Source organism: Carlito syrichta, unplaced genomic scaffold, assembly GCF_000164805.1.
Source record: "Carlito syrichta isolate Samal-C Ts95f unplaced genomic scaffold, Tarsius_syrichta-2.0.1 Scaffold107564, whole genome shotgun sequence".
NCBI lineage: Eukaryota > Metazoa > Chordata > Mammalia > Primates > Tarsiidae > Carlito > Carlito syrichta.
In genome coordinates, this window is record NW_007051660.1 from 101,423 (window position 1) to 121,945 (window position 20,523).

Sequence of the window (20,523 nt, forward strand, 5' to 3'; positions counted from 1 at the left end):
TTGGTTCTGTAGCTAGTTTGGGAGGTGGTCCTTTTCTTTAGCTCTCAGCTCACCTGTCGTTTCTCTAGTTCTTTTAAAAATTTTTTATTTATTTTAAAGATGTGGGTTACAATTCAGGATTAGTTAGACAAGTGATCGTTTTCTCCAGCTCTTTCTGACCCCTTAGGAAAGATGCAATACCCCGGGCCCTACCCACCCCCAGCTAGACTGAAATCCCTCTGCAGGTAGGGACTGTCCACTTCCCCATCTCTGGTGCCTGACCTGGAGACTGGCACATGGTAAGTTAATTCATTGAATGGATGATGAGCTAAAATCAGAAACCAGGCAGAACAAGGTTAGGGCACAATAACCAATGCTCACTGAAGAGCTGGGGCGTTTTATTTGGAGGAGGGGCAGTAAGTCGGAGTCCAAGAATGGAGAGCTGGAGAGCTCAGTTGGGGCAGGGTGACCAGAAGGCTCCCTGGAGAGAGAAAGTGCCTGTGGTATTGTGAAGGGGGAGGCTGGGAAACAAGCCCAAAGGTGAAAAAGACATTCAGTGATGCTGCCCCACCCATCTCAGCCTGCCTAGTGTGAAAAAGGGGTCAAGGCCTTGTGTCCCAGATGCGCCACACTGAAAGAATTGGCTGGTGGGTGGGTGGGTGTGTGGATGGATGGATGGATGGATAAGAGTGGTAGACAATTGAATGAATTGTTTGATAGGTAAGTGGATGGTTGGATGATTGAATAAAATAATGGGTGGATAATTGAATGAATTAGTTGTTGGGCAAAAGTGAGCAGATAGTAGAATGAATTGGTTTGTAGGTTGATGGACACTGGGTAATACTTAATGCAAGGAAGTGTGGCAGAAATGAGAATGATGTTGATTCCAACAGTCTTTACTCTCAGAGAAGTCAAAAAGAATGAGAAAAGGTCAAGTATTTTGTATTACTTAGATGAGGACATTAGGATTGACCTATGCATTAAGGTGACTTGTGCCCTATGATCCAAGGGAATATACCAGAAACCTAGGAGCTAGAAATCAGGTGAGCCCTAAGAGAAAGCAGGTCATGGCAGTCCCGCTGAAGGCTTTCCACCACCAGCCCTCCCCTGAGCCCACCAGGTGATACCATGGTGTGGGGCGAGAGCAGCAAGTTGTGGCCAAGGAGGGGTCTGAGTCTTCTTTGCCCTCAAAGCCACCCACAAGCTTTGGGGGGCATCCAGAGGCTACAGGGTTGACAGCCCCATGATGTCTGTCTGTGTTCCCTACTCCCAGCCTGGCATTCAGAACTTTGGAGGCTTAGAAGGGCTCAAAGCTTAAGAAGCAATGGATTTTCTAGACAGAAACTTGGATGGATGGGTGGATGGATAGATGGGTGGGTGGTGAGTGGGTGGGTGGATAAAAGAGTAGGTAAACAATGGAATGAATTGTTTGGTGGGTAGATGAGGGTGTGTGTGTGTGCACTCTCGCACATACACACACATACACACGCACCAGCAGACATCCCGGGCTAATATGTGTCTTCCTCTGGTTCATGGGCACTCACTCTGTTAGGCAATAGTTTCACTATGTCAGGTCTACATGCACTTCCATTCCTGTCTGCTTATGCTCAGAGGCAGCTGAAGAGAAACGCAGGCATGCCATGTCCCCAGATACACACTCGCATGTGCACACGCTCTCTGAGGCAAATATACTTACACAAGTACACAGAGAATGGGCCCACAGACCCACACCATAGTCACAGAGGGACAGTGCACAATCACAGGGACAAGCCAACACAGATGGACAGTCAGACCCACAGGCCCACGGGGACCCACATGCCACAGGAAGCTGCTCGGAGCCCACGTCAGCCGGTTCCGGGCCCAGGGCTGAATGGGCGACTTGGTGCTGAGGAAAGGCTCAGAATGAAGATAAATGAGGCCTTTCTGGGGCCCGGGAGCCAGCCTCGTAGCCCATTTGTCTTCCTTGCCTCGTGTCTCCGAAGGTTCTGGAGTTCCTGAGCACAGGGGCGGGATGGGGAGAGATTAATCACTCGTTGGGAGCCAGGTCATTAATCACTCCATCTGGCCTGGTCCGCCCCACTAGGGCTGGGTTGTCCTCAGTCAAAAGGACCTCGGGTGACCTAGAGCCAGTGACAGTGCAAGGGCTCAGAGGGACCCACTGTCACCGGTGGCAGAAGGGACTCCCGTGGGGTCCCTGAATGGGGGAGAGGCCTGGGGGCTCTCTGAAGACTGCACCTTGGGAAGTATGGCCCGTGATCCTGTCTACTGCCCTCAGAGGCTGCTTTCAGGTGTGGGACGGAGAGGTAGGTCCTGGGGCAAACAGGGCTATCTCCCTGCGCTGGTGAGAGAGGAGAAGAGGTCTTGGACACCAGCAGGCTTTGGGGGACGGGTGGGATGGGTGTGTGGCTGGGACATGGGTCTTCAGGGGGCTTCCAGGGAGAGATGGCTACCTCTCAGCACAACTCTGACTCACGTTCCTTCCTTCCCACTTTTCCCTCCCTCCCTTCAGATCAATTTTGTTTTTCTGTTCAACATCGTCAGGATCCTAATGACAAAATTACGAGCATCCACCACATCTGAGACGATCCAGTACAGGTATGTGAATGATGGCTTGACCTGTGGCCGGGGAGAAACAAGGTCATCGCGGCCATCCCTCTGCCTCCCAGCAGGGCCCTCTGTCCTAGTCCTCAAGCTCCTGGAAGGAACACAGCCACCGCGTCTCCCAACGTCCCAGCTGAGGGAGGTCCTGCCTGCAGCGTGGGCTCAGACCTGTGCCATTGCCTCTCGTCCCCCAGGAAGGCGGTGAAGGCCACCCTGGTCCTCCTGCCCCTCCTGGGCATCACCTACATGCTCTTCTTTGTCAATCCCGGGGAGGACGACCTGTCGCAGATCGTGTTCATCTATTTCAACTCCTTCCTGCAGTCCTTCCAGGTGGGGCCCGTAACCAGACAGGGCCCCCCCACAGTGGCCTTTCCTGACCTGGTACTCAGGCGGCTGTGGCTGAGAGACACGTGTGGCTCAGTTACATGCACATGGAAACAGAAGCCTGTGCAAACTCTGAGCCTGAGCCTGTCACCCCCGCCCCAGGGCGCAGGTGGGCTCAGCCCCTCCCCTTGACTGGGTCTGGGTCTTACTAGGCTGCACCTACTGCTGTCCCAGCAGTTGTCCTGAGGATTCAGAGACAGGCCACACAATATTGAGGAGGCGGGAGTCCCAGCCCCGGGCCTGAGACCACCTCGTACTCAGGATATCCCTCTCACTGGCTTATCTGCACCCTGAGAGCTGGGGACCCTCCCAGCTCTGAGTCCATGGGGTCAGAGTGCTCCTCCAGCCGTTCTGACCCAACTCCACCCCCCCAGACAGAGCAGCTCCCCCAATGAGTCACTGACTGCTCCTTCCTTCCCTTCCAGGGTTTCTTTGTGTCTGTCTTCTACTGCTTCTTCAATGGAGAGGTATGGGGCTGGGTCCCTGGGGTGGCCTGGGCTCTCAAGGTCCTCACACTCTACTCCATTGGAGCTGCCCAGCCTTTCAGGACAGCCAAGGTCCCCAGCTCTGCTCAGCTCTGCCCTGGAAGAGGGAGAGGGAGGCCTGAGACACTACCAGTCTTAGAGCAACAGGAATCTTCCCTGCGGGGACTGGAGCCAGTGTAGAAGTTCAACTATGCAGGCCCCAAATAATATGCCAGTGCCCTACACATGCATTCGAGAGCTGGGTGAGCAGAGGACCCCAGGCTGCAGGGCCTCATGGCAGACAGAAGCCAGAACAGAGGTGGTGACGGGAGGAAGCTTCCAGGAGGTGAGATGTGTGCCATACAATCAGGAGTTTATGGACTCAAAGAACAGAAGAGACCAGCATGTTCCCCTGACCTGCCACAGAAAAGACCACACCCCCAGGATGGGGCTCTGGGATGTGAGACCAGGTTGGCCAACAAGGCCTAGAATCCCAGCGTGACAGACTCAGGAGAGACAGACACTCGGGCCAGGGGTGGGCGAGGATACGGAACCACAACCATGGTTTGAGAGCCCCCAAGCACTCCAGAGAAATGCAGGTGTCCCCATGCGGCCCCTTTTCCTGCATCTGCACAGCGCAGCGGTAGGGCATCTATGCAGGCTTGAGTCTTTGTCAATTAGAGCACATCCCAGATATACAGTCTTGTCAGCAGAGCCATCTTGTGGGCTGGAGGACAGGGAGAGAAGTCACCAGAGCCAACAAGCAGTGAACGTTTAAGGAGCATTTATTCTGCTCAAACCGTGTGCTGGGCTAGCATGTGGGGACACGGTCCATTTCCAAAAAAATTCTTCACTTACAGTACAGTTGAGAATAACATGGCACCAGGTCCAATCAGGGTTAGAAATGAGGGCAGGGAGCAGGAGAAAGGACTGTCCCAGAAGCCCGGGATTGGCCCCTGCAGGCCGGCTGAGGCTCTCCTCCCCTGCAGGTGCGCTCAGCGGTGAGGAAGAGATGGCACCGCTGGCAGGACCATCACTCCCTCCGAGTGCCCGTGGCCCGAGCCATGTCCATCCCCACATCACCCACGCGGATCAGCTTCCACAGCATCAAGCAGACGGCTGCTGTGTGACCCTCAGTCACCTGCCTCCCCCTGTGTTCCTCCTCTGCCTTCTTCCTCTGGGATCTCCATGCTGTGCAGGCTCAGGAGGGGCAGGACAGAAGGGAGACACCGACTCTCCGGCCTGGCAGGAAGGGGCGGGGCGGCAGCAGAAGGGGACCCGCAGGGACCAGGGCCAGTGGGGGCCTCTCCGTGCGAGAGGGAGCAGAGGGCAGTCACAGGACCCCCATGAGAAGAGCAGATCAGATGTCTTCAGGCGTTTCGTCCATCCCAGCCTCTCTCACCAGATCCTCACTGTACCCCATTCACACACGAGGAAACAGGCCCAAGCGGGGAAGGGCCTGCCCAACTCACACAGCTAGTTCGTGGCAGACACGGGACCGTTCTGTCCCACTCGAGGTCCCCCAGCCAGGTGGTGGTTGAGCCCTGCTCACTGCCCTCCGCCTCCATGCTCCGTGGCGCCCTCTGTGGATGAGGGGACACACCAGTGGGAGTAAAGGCTTAATTGGGCGGTTTCATCCATGGGTTTTACCCTAGAGAAGCCTCACTGGGTAGGCTGCCCCTCCATCCTGACACCTGACCAGGCTGCCCCTCCATCCTCTCCCCAGCCATGACCCTGCCCCTGGAGCTCCATGAAGAAGGCTGGCTTCCTCTCCCGGGAAACCTTCTCCCTGCCTCGACCCCAGATTGGGGGCTTGAAGGGGCGGGGAAGGGGAAGACACAGGCGGGGCAGTCACATCCTTAGGCCAACCAGATGCATTGTGCAGGTCAAAACAAGGAGCAGAGCGTGGGGGACGGGAGGAGGGAGTGGGATGGGGATAGCAGAAACCCAAGTGCATCTTTGGTGATTGGAACTAATCAGAAACAACATCTTCAGAAACAATATCTCTGCTGCCCGTGAAACAAACCACGCCTCCTGGAAGTGGCCTTCCCTCAGGGCAAGTCAAGGGGGCACTGAAGGGTGGTATGGGCCAAGGATCGTGGCTGGGTCTGTGGGGCCACGTCCATCCTCAGCACACTCTGGCCCTGGCTTCTTCAGTGGAGAGGCATGGGGCTGGGCCCTGGGCATGGCCTGGGCTCTCAAGGTTCCTCTCTGACCTGAAGTAGGTTTGGGGTTATTATGGCTAAAGTGCCCCCAGGCTAATACCTGGTCCCAGCCCCCCAACCGAGGGTGGTTTAATTCTGTATGGAGGAGGTGTGCAGCTGCCCTGTCCCAAAGGCCAAGGCTCTGGAATCCGGTGAGAAGGGCAGACAAGTCTCCATGAGCAACAACCATCAGGGCAGCTCCTGGGCTTGGCTTCCATCTTTCCCTGCACCCTACCAGAAAGCAGCAGGAGTCAGGGAGGAACAAGCCATCAGGTCATTGGTCCCAAAGGGGCTTTTGCTCTGGATACCGCCCACGGAAATAAATTTTGAAAAATTGTGTATCCCACCTTGCACATTTTTAAGTTGACATTTAATTTTTTTTTTTTTTACTTAAGTTTTAAAATGTGCAAAGGATGTGATGTCTGGCACTTGGTAAATATTTACATTTAAAAATAAAACTGCCACCACACTTTAAAATACATCAAAAGAAATCCAAGCACCTCAGTGATTCAACACCCATCCTCAGCTATTTTAAAAACACGTGACCCCGCTCTTCGGCAGTTGAAGACTTTCCCTTGATCCCTTTCTCTTGAGCATGTGTCTCCATCCCGAATTTTATACGAATACAGTATTTTTATGGTTGAAAGTCTTTTATTGCTTACCTTATCATACTTCTCTGCCACAAAGCATATGTAAGAATTAAAATTAAAATATTTCATTTCCTGTGACCAAAGGTTCTAAGGGTTTTTTAAGAACCTTCTGGATTGACATATTGCAACTACTTTTTGATATAAAATGTAGCAAACAATTAATTAAAACAACATAGATACCATTTTTATAAGTAATTGTTAAAAAGGAAAATTTATTGAAAACACATCTTAATGAAATGGAGAGGAATCTAATAATTTATGAATCGACTGGATATCCACAAATGGTTATCTATTGCCAGAATGAATGGGTCTAAGCTTCGCTTCTTTCTTCCCCTTGTTTATAGCTGTGGGTGTGGAGAAGCCTTTCCACATAAATAAGTAGATGATCTGGCAATGTCACTCAATTCTCTATATTCCGCTTCTGAGATGCATGCCCAAAATTGCATACTGATCTATTATTGAAAACGATCTGTCAGCAAAAAATGACCTATCAGCTGGCCTTTTGATTAAGTCCTCTTTAAATCTGGCTGAAAAAAGGGAATTGGAAACGATCAGACTTGCAGGAGGCTTTGCGACCCATGTCATCAGCTCATTCCATCTCACCACCAGCCCCTCGGATCAGACTGTGCTGGGTGGGAGCCGAGGAGCAGGGCTCAGCGCTGGGCAGCCCACCAGAGCGCGGGCAATGGGTTGGGTGCGAGTCCTGCTTCGTGTGTCAGTGGGGAGGAGCAGGCAGGGCACCCTGATTTTGTTTGCTCAAGAGCCAGAACTCAGGGTGTCTTAGAAAGTCTTTCTGTGCTCCCAGAGGCAGAGCCATGGCTGCGTCCACTAACCTCGTCGGGTTCTTGTAGGGCAAGGAGTTGCAATGGCTGGGCACTGCGGGCGCCTGGAGAGCTGTGGACCAGGAGTGAGCGGGTGCTGGGCAGGGCGGGCGTGAAGTCGCAGCCACTCATCACTGCTCCTCAGATGCGGTGCTCAGCTCATTATCCTGCCTGTCCTCCACTCCCTGGAGGGTCCAGGGGCCCATACCCCCTGCTGGGAGGCCAGGGCTGCCTGGCTGGGCCGAGCGTTGTTGTGAACCTTGTTTGGAAGAGGCTTCTCCTTGGCCACACCCCAGCCCTGTATTCCCTCCCTCCCTGGGCTCCTGATCATGGCCCTGCTGTGCTCTGCCCTTGAAATGCCACCAGAGCCCTCAGGCCATCCCACCGGGTCCCCACTCACTAACCTCATTAGGCACCTGTCCTGGCAGCCCTGCCAGCCCTCATTAGCGGCTGCTCCGCACTGGCAGCCCCTGGCTGGGCTGGCCTTCTTGGAAAGTGGCCTCATTAGCAGACTCTTTCTCATAACAGCAAGCTCCAGCATCCAGACCCCGTGGGCCTCAGGCTCTCTGGTTAACCCTTTCATCCACCCTGATTTACAAAGCTGGGGGCGACTTGAGCCCACATGGGGATTCCTCACACCAGCCTCCTGGCCCCACTCGCGGTGACAGGCACGGCAGAGTCCTGTCCCCAGCCCAGCTTCAGGGCCGGGTCAACGCAGCACCAGAAAGCACGTGCAGGGGTATGACACATAGCGGCAGAGTGGCAGGTGGCAAAGCATCCATGGGACAGGGAGCGAGAGGTGAAGATAGCACTTCCCTCCAGGTGCCCCTGCCAGAGGGTCCATGAAGGAGGCACTAGCTGAGGCCTGAAGCCTCCAGACCTGTGGGAGATGGTGACCCTCAGATTATGGAGGAGTTAAGGTCACTCAGAAAGTGACCTCTGATATTCAGACTTCTGCAGAAATGGAGGCAAACACTCCTGAGGCCACAGAGGGGAAGGAGCAGATGGTCATGACACAAGTATGTGAACACAGACTTCTGGGAACACGCATGAGTACACACAGAGGTGGACACACACACAAGTACACCCAGAGACAGACACACACACACACACACACACACACACACACAGAGTACACCCAGAGATGGACTCACACACCCCCCCTCGGCCATTCATCCCCATGGTGTGCCAGGTACAGAGATGACAGGAATAAGACAGGGTTCCTGTTTCAAGAAGCTCAAGATACGGTTGAGAAGCAACTGGGCAAGTTAAAGCAGGCGAAAGGGTGTGTGCCTCTGCATCTCTGTGGGTCTCTGTGTCTGTACCTGCGTGTCATGGTGGGAGTTCAGACCTGAGGCCCCAGAAGCAGGTTAGTTTCTGCGGCCTGCACTCATCCCCCTCCCCCTGCTTTGCGCACGAGGACCTCACTGCCCTCCCCACTCTCCAGGTCAGGGCCTTCTGGACGGCTGCAGACAGACGAGGGAAAGAGGCCCAATGTGCTGCTCTTGTTTTCCTGAGGTCTTCAGAGACCTGTGAGCAGCTGGAGAATGTGTGCAGTGAGGCAGCTGGATGGGACAGGGGCTATCCTAGGAGGGAGAGAAGGGCACACGCAGGAGAACGAGGCAGCTCCCGCACATGGCATATGGGACACGGGGACTGACCCAGGTCTATGAGGGCCGAGGAAAGTCCTTTCCTCGAGTGATATTTCAGCTAGTGTTGGGGAGAGTTTGGTGGTCAAGAGCTGTCTCTCAGTGGAACTGATGGCTGGGGTGGCAGCAGCATAGGAGAAGGGGCTTTAAGAAGCCAGACCCCTCGGTCAGGGGCCCACTGCTGAGAGCACTCCTGGGCTCCTCATGGGAGCCAACTGGGTGTCATGTTGGAAAGCAGGTTTCAGAAGCCAGGCTAGGTGAGGTCTAGGAACCCATCCTCCCAATAAGCCCCAGGTAAACATTCCTGTCTCTTCTTTCCAACACACACAAGCTGTAGAAAGTGAAGATGAGTGACCTGCCTTTCTGGAAACCTCTAAGGGAAGGCAACTACAGTAGGAGAGGAGGAGACACATGTAAATTTACTAATCAATATGCCCAGTATGGCTTCTGGGCTCTGCCCCAAAGTGCCACTGATTTTCCTGAGGGGGCTGTGCCACTTAGAGATGTTAATTAGCAGGAGGAACAGGAGAGGATGGGCTGACATCACTGCCCTGTATTGACTGAGCTTCCTCTATGTTCCTGTCGGGGATTTCTCTGCTTAGGTCTCAGGGCCCTGCGCACAGACCTGCTGCATGCCTCCCCATCACAGAACCATCACAGTGGCCTCCGCCTCCATCTGGCAAATCCTACCCAGTACCTTCTTCCAGGAAGCTTGTCTGCCAGCAACAGTCAGACGTGTCTCCTCTAGGAGATCCTACAGCAGTCTCTGCAGGCTCCACTGCCGGGCTGGGAACTCTTGGGGAAGCAGGGGAGGACATGTGCTGCGACTTATGTCCATAGCAAGAGCTCTGCACCCCAGAGGAACTCTAAAAACATTCACTGATTCACTCTCTGGCTGCACAACCCACCCCATCCAAGCCCAGAGTCTAGCTCCAGGCTGAGGACATCCTGTTCTCCACTTCACAGGTATGACAGCAGGTGGGAGGACAGCCTCCTCCACGAGTGTCCCCAGGCCAACTTCACCCCAAAGGGCCCAGACCTCAGTGGATTCCAGCATCACACTGGCAGAGAAGGCAGCCTGCCCTACACCAGTTCCTTAAGGTGGCACAAGGCATGGCTTGCCCCAGCTAGACCAGGTTTAGTTGGCAGTATACCTTTCACTCTCACAAGAGTCCTGGTTTGGACAAAAAATTCTATGAACATCTTACTTGAGCCCCACATTTGTCTGAGTACACAGATCACACGTGCTGCTTGAACACACAAATGATGAAACCAGACCCACAGAAAATTCTGCAGGTTAGCTACTGCACTTTGGAAAGAAAGATCGAGTGGAAGAGACCTTTTGAGGCTAAGTCCCAGGTTCTGTCTCAGTAGCTGCTTGTTGGACAAATGAATAAGCAGGGATAGGCAGGAGATAATGATTCTAGCTCCGGAAGAAAACTGTCCCTCAGCTGTGAATACAACAAAGTAATTAACTGTGCTTCTTAATTAGCTCTGTAGGGCACCAAGTAAGGACCCCTCTGACTCCCCGAGGCCCAACTGTGATCAACAGTAAAGCATCATGGAGCCCTACAGAGGCCCTTCTGCCTTGGAAGGCAGGGAAATTTGAAGACTCATCCTTTCTTACTTCTGACCCCAGTTACAGCCTCAGTGCTACCTGGGGAAGGCCAGTGGGGAGCCCATGAGCAACCCTGCAGCTGCCTCCTTTCTTCCTGACCGGCCCAATACTGTACCTTCAATTTACCAGGAGAATTAACATTCCTGGGTTTCCCAAGTGTGCCCTGTGGAGGCCATGTCCCCAGTTCTTAAGCAAATGGACACCTCAGCCCTGATATCTCCAAATCCATCTCATCCCTCAGCTTGAAATCGATTCTGGACTACTCCAACTCCTTCTTGCAAATTTGAATGTGAAGGTCTTTACATCGGAAGGAATGAGGTGCCTATATGGATTTCATCTGGGCCACTGACCCCTTGGAAATATGATAGATTCATTTCCCTAGAAAAACACAGATATGTATAAAATAGTGCATGGCACTGCTACGGAAGTCCTGGAAGGAACCACAGACCCAAGTTTACAAGCCCCTGACTTAAGATAAAATTAAAATGCTCTAATCTAGCTAATAAGAACTCCTTAAGATGATGGTATGCGTTTCTATGTAACACTGTGTATAAAAAGCACCAGGATCTTTAAGCCCCAGCCCAGATCTCCTGAAACAAAGGAACTGAGGCTCATCTCAAGAGACCGCAGGAATGGTTCTCAAGGCCCCTCACTCTGTGTCTCCCATGGAACCTATCGCCCCTTCAAAGGGGCGCCACCTTGGAAGGCCACACTCATTATATGAAGGGAGGCCTCCACCATCAGGTTGTGAAGGGTTTGCAGGCAGGGCCATGTCTGGTCCTGTCTGAAAGTGCCAATACCTGACCAGTACCCAGTGTTACTGTTCCTTTCACCCAGCCCTGAACTCTTGTCCCTAAAAGACCTTGAAATCTTAGTTTCTCTATCTAGAACCTCTTCTCAGAGTCCACAGATTTTATGAAGATTTTTAAATTTACTTTTATCTTAGTGATCATTTAAAAAATAGCTTACTTGTTACAAAACACCTTTTCATAGTGTCAAATGAAAGATGGTTTTACACTAAGTACACAATATTAGCTGAAGCTTCTCAAAATGGGGATTTCTAACACATTCCAGGGGATTTTGAGGTTTTGTTTCCTTTATAAAGGGCACCACTATCCTAAGTTTGAGAATTTGCCTTGGTACCCAGCTATTCAGCAGCTACAGACCTTTGGCAGAGTGAAGACGTGTTTTAAGTCAAGAGTTGAGTTGTACATGTATGTCAGTCATTTTGAAATAAGCCAATTTTTTACAACAAAACCAGAATGTGGGAGCTGCCCTGCAGGAAGAGATTCATTAAGTCATTCAAATATTTACTGAGCACCTAAGTGCCAGACACTTCTCTAGGCAATGAGTACACAACTGAGAACAAAACAGACCAAATCCTTGTCTGCAGGTAACTTACATTCTAACAGGGAGAATGAAAATTAAAATGAAAAAGTAAAATATGTTATGAAAGCAAACACGTGGTAGTGCTAAAGAGGAAAAAACAAACAAGGAGGAGACATGGAATGCGTGTGTCTGAGTGGGGGGGGATGCTACACATGGTGAAACTTTGGATGAAACAGCTGAGGAAGGCCCAAGTGGGTGGTGCTGAACACAGTCCCGAGGACACAAGGCAGGACTGTGAGGATTCCATCTGTGGGGGACACAATGCAAGCAGAGAGCGACAAGTGCCATGATCCTGCCCTAGGCATGCTAGGACCATGGGAAAAGGGCCAGCATGAGTGTGGGTGGCAGGGCTGGATATGCAGATCCTGCAGGTGTTACTCTTGAGTGAGAAGAAAAGCCCACATTGAAGGACCAATGGGATCACTCTGGTGCCAGGTAGAAAACAGATTGTAACAGGGCAAGGGTGCAAGCAGGGAGGCCTTTGCAATAAATCAGGTAGATGATGAGATGGCTGGGCCCAAGGAATCTTGAGGCATCTGACATCTCAAGTATCATCTCAAGGTGGCCATGAAGGTGGAGGGAGGTGGCCGGGTTCTGGACAGAGTGCTGATGGAGCTGGTGGGCTGAACATGGCAGTGGGGGAGGAGGGGCTGAGACACATCGAGTCGTTAAGGGAAGAGCAGGCCAAATAGAGTGGACCAGTTTGCAAGCTTGCTTCTGGTTTCTTTTCCCAAAAAAATGTTAAGTCTGGGCTCAGGTTTTTTAAAATGTCAATAAAGACTTTTTAAAGCTTGTCAGTGGGCTTTTTTTTCCCCACAATTTCATTATACTTAATCTTACTGTCAATTAATTCACACTCTAATGCAGAACAGCGAGTTTTGATGAGCCAAAAAAGGTTTTAATTTGCCTAAATTGTTTTAGTTAGCATAACTGCTTTTGTGCTAATTGTTGGTGACTGAGTTTTAAGGCCTAACAAATGCAGGCACAGGCTGGCAAAATCCTACACAGGCTCCTATATATGCTAAGTATTGCATATAAAACAAGGAGGGGAGAGCACTCTGACTCCCAAAGAGAGAAAGGCTCTCCCCTCCCGGCCTCAAGCTCCTAATACTCCAGGGAGCTTCAGGTTCAGGCTGTCGCATGGGATGGAGGCGAGGGGACTAGAGCAGCAACCCCAGCTGGATACTGAAGAGGCAGGCCGAGAAGCCAGCTCATGGTCTAGCCCAGGGCTCACAGCACCTCTCCACTCTTAAACCCCATCCAGCAAGAATGTGGCTCCATAGGATTGCCTGGGGAAACGGAAATTCCCCTGCTCACTTTCACAGCCCCACATCTACTTCTCTAATTGTCTCACTAAATACAAAGTCTTACAAGTTCACATTCTTTTCCAACATCATTTGCTGAGGGAACAGGTTTAAAACACGTGTCCTTTAACAGGCAAGAAGAGAACCCATCTAGCTGAGAGGAATGTGCGGTACCAGCACCAGACCAGCGATGACGCTCTGCAGTCAGCTCCTCTCAGGCAATCCCTGGTGATGCTCCCAAATCATATTCCAATTTCCAGAGAAGACATTAATGCCATGCTCATGGTCTTAACACAATTACAGCTCAGAGGCAGGCCAATAACTAAGAATTATTGGATAGGCAACAAGAGGTGAATTTTGAGGTGCAGCAAAATTATTCATCCACTTACTTACTTAATCTTCAACCAAATTTCAAATGCCCAAAATATCTGCCTTAAAATACAGACTATTAGTAAAGATGTCGGTGCAAGGCTCTGTAATATAAGCAATGCTCTGAAAGCCTCTCCAGCCCAGCCCAGGACAGGGGCTAGAGATAACAGTCTTCCCTTGCAAAAGGAGATTCATTTAAAGCAGCTATATTCAGAAATAATTTGGATTTACCTCTTGGGCATCCAGCCCTCTCAGGAATAGACTGTACTGACTAAGACAGTCACTTCCATTACCCTAAGATTATACTGGTTAAGGGAGCGGTACATGAAGGTCTAGAATGAATCTATTTCAAGTGACTTATTGAAGAAAAGCGTTTTGCAAGTTCTTGTCACAAAGAACTTGGGGCATCTGACATCTCTAGTGTCATCTCATGAAAACAGTAAGATCATCTCCACATTTATCTGATAGACACCTTTCCTGATACCCATACATAGTCACTATTTGCTATTATGAGCTGTTCAGCTATATTAAGGGGCTGGGTTCCTGCAGAAGCCGGCACAGACCCCCTTCTCTAGCTATAACAATATATATTTGATGAAATGTCCTCAACTCCAACCTATGTTTTAAAGCCTAACTACTATGTTCTCACGTACATTCCATAGAAATCAGTTAGAATCTGACCCTCCTCCTTTACTGTTTCTGGTGAAAGTATGATTAGGAGTGACTTCTCTGAGAAACAATGCTATTACCTAGCTCTTGTTTAGCCCACAGTTTGATACATACAGACACAAATAACAGAAAAGGTCTCAAAGAGCGCCAAGTCAGAAAGGCCCAGGCTTTATACAGACATGGGGCCTGAACAGAAGCAGAGTGTGTGAGTATGAATGTGTGTGTGTGTGTGTGTGTGTGTGTGTGTGTGTGTGTGTGTACACACAAAGTCTCGTGTGTAAAGAGCCTTTGCATTTAGAAAGCAGCTCTTCACCTGCTTGTGCTTAAGATCAAGCAAGAATGGTACAAACACTACCAGAGAGCTCTGCTACTGGTCTGTCACCCTCACTCAGATCCCCAATCACTTTAGAGACTTACTTCAGAGTGGGTGTTCTCTCAGGAGAAATCATGCATTGCTACCTAGGGGGAGGAACAGAGAAAGGCAGGGCTTGCAGACTTAATACCCAGCCTCTACCTCAAGACAAATGTACTTGTCAACGAAAAGTGAAGGGAGCTGTGGTGCCAGTCCCTCAGATCCTGAGTCCCACTATGTATTTAGTCTACCTTTCCCTTCCAATGAGTTCCTAACAGTGGAGTTAGCAGCCCTACACCCCCACACCAGCATGCTGCCTCCTCCCGCTCCACCGCTGCTGCCACCCATCCTCACCTCAGCCTTTCCCAGAAGCTGTTCCACCTGCCTAGAGACGGATTTCTCCTTAGCACAATGCATCACTTTCTCAGAAAGAGAGAAAGAACAGAAAAGGCAAATCTATGGACAGAAAGTAGAGGAGTGGTTGCTTGGCACTGAGGTTGGAGTGAGGAGGAAGGTAAATGAGCCTAAGTGTTTCCTTCACTCTGGAGTGAAGGAAACACTCTACAGTTGATGGCAGTGGTGGTTGCACAATTCTGTAAGTATGCTAAGTATCACTGAACTGTATACTTAAAACAGGCTATTTTTATGGTACATAAATTATACTGCAATCAATCTGTCAATTTTTAAAAAATTTTGTTTAACACTAAGCCACAGAGTGTCTACTCAAAGGTGGGAGAAACAGCTTTGCTGAAAGTGTGAGAACACGAGGAAATGGATTCCAAGTTTTTTCAGAATTCCTTCAACTTTAATTGTGAGGGTAAAATCAGGCAGCCACTGAGGATAAAATACAGTCCCTGGGAACAATCACAATGCTGCTTTCTTTTGTAAAGTGGACATGATAAGAGTTACTTTTTTATTAGCGTACATGGTCAAAAGTTGCCTCACTCCTCAATTGTCTCTTTTTTATTAGCGTACATGGTCAAAAATTGTCCTCACTCCTCAATTGTCTCTTTTTTACCGGTCTCTTGCCCTTCAAAGAGAGGATACCTGGTCTCCACATTGGCCCACGTGATGCTGCCATTGGACAGATCTCGGACTACACCAGGCAGTTCAGAGACCTGGAGACAAGGAAAGAGAAGCCAAATATCAACAAGCTTGTTTAGATTTTCTTTTTTTTGAGTTGGAGTCTCACTCTGATGCCCAGGCTGGAGTGCAGTGGCACGCTCATGGTCACCACAGCCTTGACTTGCTAGGCTCAGGTGATCCTTCTGCTCAGCCTTCCAAGTAGTTGGAACTACAGGCATGTGCCACCATGACCAGCTAATTTTTTTATTTATTGTAGAGATGCGGTCTCACTAAGTTGCCCTGGTCTCGAACTCCTGGGCTCAGACAATCATCTCACCTCTGCCTCCCAAAGTGCTGGGATTATAGGCGTGAGCTACCATGCCCAGCTTTTTAACTTTTTTCTTGAGTCGGAGTGTCACTCTGTCACCCAGGTTGGAGTGCAGTGGCACACTTATGGCCATCGCAGTCTTGACCTGCTGAGCTCAGGCGATCCTTCTGCCTCAGGTTTCCAAGTAGCTGGAACCACAGGAGCACTACCATGCCAGGCTAATTTATTGTTGTTGTTGTTGTTGTAGAGACAAGGTTTCACCAAGTTGCCCAGGCTGGTCTCCAACTCCTAGGCTCAAGCAATACCTCGGCCTCCCAAAGTGCTGAGATTATAGGCTTGAGCCACCGCACCCGGCTAGATTTTCTCAATTTGAGAATACAGCCAAGCAATGTCATGCCAGGCCTGGGTACATGCTCTTCTTCCAGCCTATGGTGTCAACCAGTTCTTCTGGATAACTCAATTATGCCACAAAGTCTTTCCTAACATTTCTAAATTTCCATGTTACTTGAACTTACATGTGTTAGTCAAGTAACATGTATGAAGGGAATCAAGAGAGACTGGGAAACTGGGGAGCCTCAACTAAAGGGCCAGCTGTTCCTAAGCTATAACCAAAAGTTGGCTGCCACACAGCAGTGGTTCTCAAGCTTGAGTGCACATCAGAATCATGCAAAAGTCTTGTTAAAACAGTCTGCCTGCCCCCTCTCCAATCTAGTTTGTGATTTAGTAGGTCTGGGTGGAGATCCTGCTTCCAAGTTTCCAGGTGATACTGATGCTGCTGGCCCAGAGATCATACTTTGAGAACTACAGTCAGATGGGAATATAGGTCCAGAGTGGCCTGATCTGGTCTATGAAAAGATAAGTCAGAAATTCATGACTTCTGAATTAGGCTATCAACTCCTTTGGAAAAAAAGCAGTCCTTACTCCTGTTTTTCCCTCTTATTATCTGTATCAAGCTGAGTACGTAACAGGCACTCTACATAAATACCTGCTCAAAGTTACTAATTAGGCAGACAGTTGTCACAGTGGTCACTCTTTCCTTTCCCTTACAAACCATTCTTCCCCTTCTGTGTTTGTCCTATCTCCATGATTGCCTTTCCATTCAGTATAACTACTGAAATAGCATTCACTCTTTTGAATAAACACAAAAAAGTCCATGCATACACATGTATATGTTTCCATAGAAATATAAAGAAAAATATATTTAAGACCCCAAAAGCCTGCCAATAAAACTATGGCAACAACCTCTTGGGATCATTCTCTTGCCCAATAAACAAACAACTACAAAACAGACTGCTGAAAAATGAGCCCAAAGCAATTCAAATGGCTATAAAATGTTAGAGAAGTGCTAATAAAGATGTTCATAATTAAACCATGGGAGCCAGGCTCAGTGGCTCAGCCCGTAATCCTAGCGCTTTGGGAGGCCGAGGTGAGCAGATTGCCTGAGCCCACGGGTTCAAGACCCACCTGGGCAACTTGGCGAGACCTCATCTCTACAATAAATCAAAAAACTAGCCGGGTGTGGTAGCGGGTGCCTGTAGTTCCAGCTACTTGGAAGGCTGAGGAGAAAAGATCGCTGGAGCCCAGCAGGCGAGGCTGCGGTGGCCGGGAGCGGCCACTGCACTCCAGTCTTTGCGACAGAGTGAGACTCCAACTCAAAAAAAAAAGAAAAGAAAAAACCATGGGGACTTGGGAATCTGGGGTCTGTCTGATACACACCTATCATTAAAATTAACCCTTTGTACTCAGAGACATCTTGCAGACTACCTATCAGCAACTCGACTGCACTTTTTTACAAAATAGTGAAAAATGAATCACTTCGTATTAAATAGTGTAGCGCTGGACCAATTATTTTATTGTAATGATAGCTGGCTTACAATGGAATTCTGGATATTGAGGAACTTATTCATGACAAAAGAATCAACGTTTTATATCTTATATTTTGATAACGTGTGGTAATATGTGAAACAGTCACTGACATGCACTGCAGATTCATTGATACATGTTGTGCAATAGTAATTTGTTTGATGTATTCCACCTGGTGTTTTTCTATTTGAGGAGACAATGCAGTCTCGTTTTATTCCTTCCACATTAATAATATGTAATTTATTGTCCAGTCTGTGCACCACTGTGAAAGCATTTCACACATTTTCTTTCTGCTAATGCCAGCTGATTTTTTAAAATGTATATCTCAGTATATATTCCATCGCTTTATTTGCTTTTTCATGCAATTTGAATGAAAATTTTCAAGGAAACATACATTTTTGAAAAATCTGTGCTGGCATAAGTTTGCTCTGTATAATCACTAGCAATCTCTTTATGTCCCCTGAGAGGGGACATCCGAGTGCAAAGAGTTAAAAAGAAAAAAAGAAGGAAAGAGAGCATACATACATCAAAATCCAACTCAAATTAATAAGAAGGGGTGCACATTTCTAATACTAAAAATGCCAAAGAGAAGGCCAGATACCTCTGCTCTTATCTGCCGCATGGAGTCTCGGTCCCTCAGAGTCGCAGTGTGTGGGGTCTTATTCACTGTATCAAAGTCAATGGTGATGCCGAAAGCCACACCAATCTCATCAGTTCTGGCATAGCGTCTTCCAATGGACCCAGAAGAATCATCTACTTTGTGAGATACACCGTTCCTGGTCAGGGCTTCCGCTACACAAAATAAAGAAATTTAAAATAAAATAATTGAGTAAGTCCTAATGTCATCTAAATGCCATCTTAAAAGCTCAAGAAATTTGTAAAAGGGACCAAGAGAGCAGCAAATTGTGGTTGCAGGAGAAAGAGAAATACCAGAAGTTTACTAAGTCCCTTGCTGTAGCCCAAAGCCTCATGACTGCCTCTTTCCACCTGCTATGGCTGCAGGGGAAGATGACTGGGTCCTGGCTCCACCACCTCTGTGTGTATGGCCCTGAGCAGCTCAATGGACTCTTCCCATCCCCTACTATGAAATAAATGGGTCATACCAGATAACCACTAGGATCCCTTCCAGAGCTATGGATTCTGTGGCTGCAGACCCACTATGATGGGTACACAATGTGAACCCCAAGGTCAATATGAGAAGAAATCAATCTGACTTTTGGGTCCTACTTTGACTCATTCAAACACCAGGATAAAACACTCTGAGCAAGCATACTCTCTCCCAGAAATAAGGTCACAGGCTAAAAACACTTATTCTTTATAAGATCATTTATTCTTTATCCAATCTATATTTTTATGGAAATAAATGATACATTTCCTAAAATTTTATCTACCTAATGGTGTTCCCATGGAGATTACCCAATTGGATTTGCTTACATAATTCCTTGACAAACGGCATGAACTCCTGGTTTTGGCTCAGTGGAAGGACGGAACATTTGAATGGAGCGACTACCGCGGGGAAACTGAAGAACTAGACAGTTTAAAAAGAAACAATTCCAATTATGTTAATTTATAATATCTAAATATTAATATTCTAAGCCAAAAGAGATTAATATTCAGTGGGCATTCAAGCATGACTTCATTATCAAAATGCCAGAAAATATGACGTGAAAAGCAGTATGAGAAAAGAGAAACAGGAGAACCAGAAGCAGAAGCACCGAGTTTCAACTCTGAATTTGGACAACTTGTGAATTTCCTTGCTGAATCTTGGCTTCTCCATCTAAAAAGCAGGTCTCTACCACCTGCTCTACTGACTTTATGAATCTATTAAAAGCCAAATGATGTGAAAGCATCTGAAAGCTAATATAGATATGAGATGGTAATTTTATGTTCTCACATAAAAGCCTTCATTCTTCCTTTGCAGACTCCCTGAAGAACCTTATGTGCAATCATCAAATAACACATAGTAGCGCCCCAAACCAAAATCCCATTCTGTCCTTTAAGAGAAGAACCTATGAACATTAGTGACCAAGTGAAACGGAATTGTTTAATTAGCTCACAAACTTAAGTCCAAAAGAAATAGCACCAAAAAAAGTTCTGTATGTATACTTCAGCTAAAAAGTATAGCTTTCCAAAACTGCTCCTGAAAAAGGTTTCTACGTAACTCAGGCATACCAATCTTTCCACTCTGGATTGGAAATGAGGAGCTGAAGGCAGTTCTTAAATATTTGAACAAAGGTTCACTTGAAGCAAATGTATGGAATAAATATGCTCCATAGAAATAATGGATGATACGGGTTCCAGCTTAACCTCCAACCCAAAGCTTAATTAATGTCATGCAATAAATATCCCCCTATAAGTAATCCCTTTCTTCCACCAACATGGCTGCCTACATCACAGAAGGTTCAGAATCCTATACCTCTCCTCCATCCTGTGATAATTCTATTCAACCCGAGAAAGTAGTAGGGACTTGCCTTTACAGAAAAATGATTTTTTACATGCTAGTAATGTTTTTGTACCAAATTTACTAGCAAAGAATTGAGGAACTAGGTGCTAATAATTTAGAAACATTTTTGGCTTCCCACAGTCTAATCAAATTTCTCTTCATGATAGGAATTCATGCAATTCAAAAAACACTGTGACTAATTGATTCTTGTTTAGCCCTTATGAAATTTCTGTTAAAGCTCTAGTTATATTAATATTGCTAGATTCAAAGGAATAGCTAAAATATTTTTAAGCTGTTTTATTAGAAAAATAAACATAAAAACTTGAAGTAACTTGACATCTAAAAAGAACACATGCAATTAAAGATGTTGG

At 48.2% G+C, this 20,523-nt stretch overlaps 2 protein-coding genes across 2 annotated transcripts in view; one reads left to right on the forward strand and one right to left on the reverse strand.

Annotated features, from left to right (window-relative positions):
• The window catches only part of CRHR2 (corticotropin releasing hormone receptor 2), a 46,166-nt gene extending 41,447 nt beyond the window's left edge, over positions 1 to 4,719 (forward strand). Inside the window, exons 10-13 of the mRNA XM_008067554.1 lie at positions 2,489 to 2,574; positions 2,775 to 2,910; positions 3,390 to 3,431; positions 4,418 to 4,719. Coding sequence (XP_008065745.1) covers positions 2,489 to 2,574; positions 2,775 to 2,910; positions 3,390 to 3,431; positions 4,418 to 4,558 — 405 coding nt within the window. The 3' untranslated portion in view covers positions 4,559 to 4,719. The remainder of the gene's footprint in view (positions 1 to 2,488; positions 2,575 to 2,774; positions 2,911 to 3,389; positions 3,432 to 4,417) is intronic.
• Positions 4,720 to 15,236: 10,517 nt separating this feature from the next.
• Positions 15,237 to 20,523, reverse strand: part of GARS (glycyl-tRNA synthetase) — a 48,773-nt gene continuing 43,486 nt past the window's right edge. The window contains exons 15-17 of the mRNA XM_008067606.2: positions 19,144 to 19,237; positions 18,311 to 18,501; positions 15,237 to 15,571 (exon numbers count right to left, since the gene is read on the reverse strand). Coding sequence (XP_008065797.2) covers positions 15,446 to 15,571; positions 18,311 to 18,501; positions 19,144 to 19,237 — 411 coding nt within the window. The 3' untranslated portion in view covers positions 15,237 to 15,445. The remainder of the gene's footprint in view (positions 15,572 to 18,310; positions 18,502 to 19,143; positions 19,238 to 20,523) is intronic.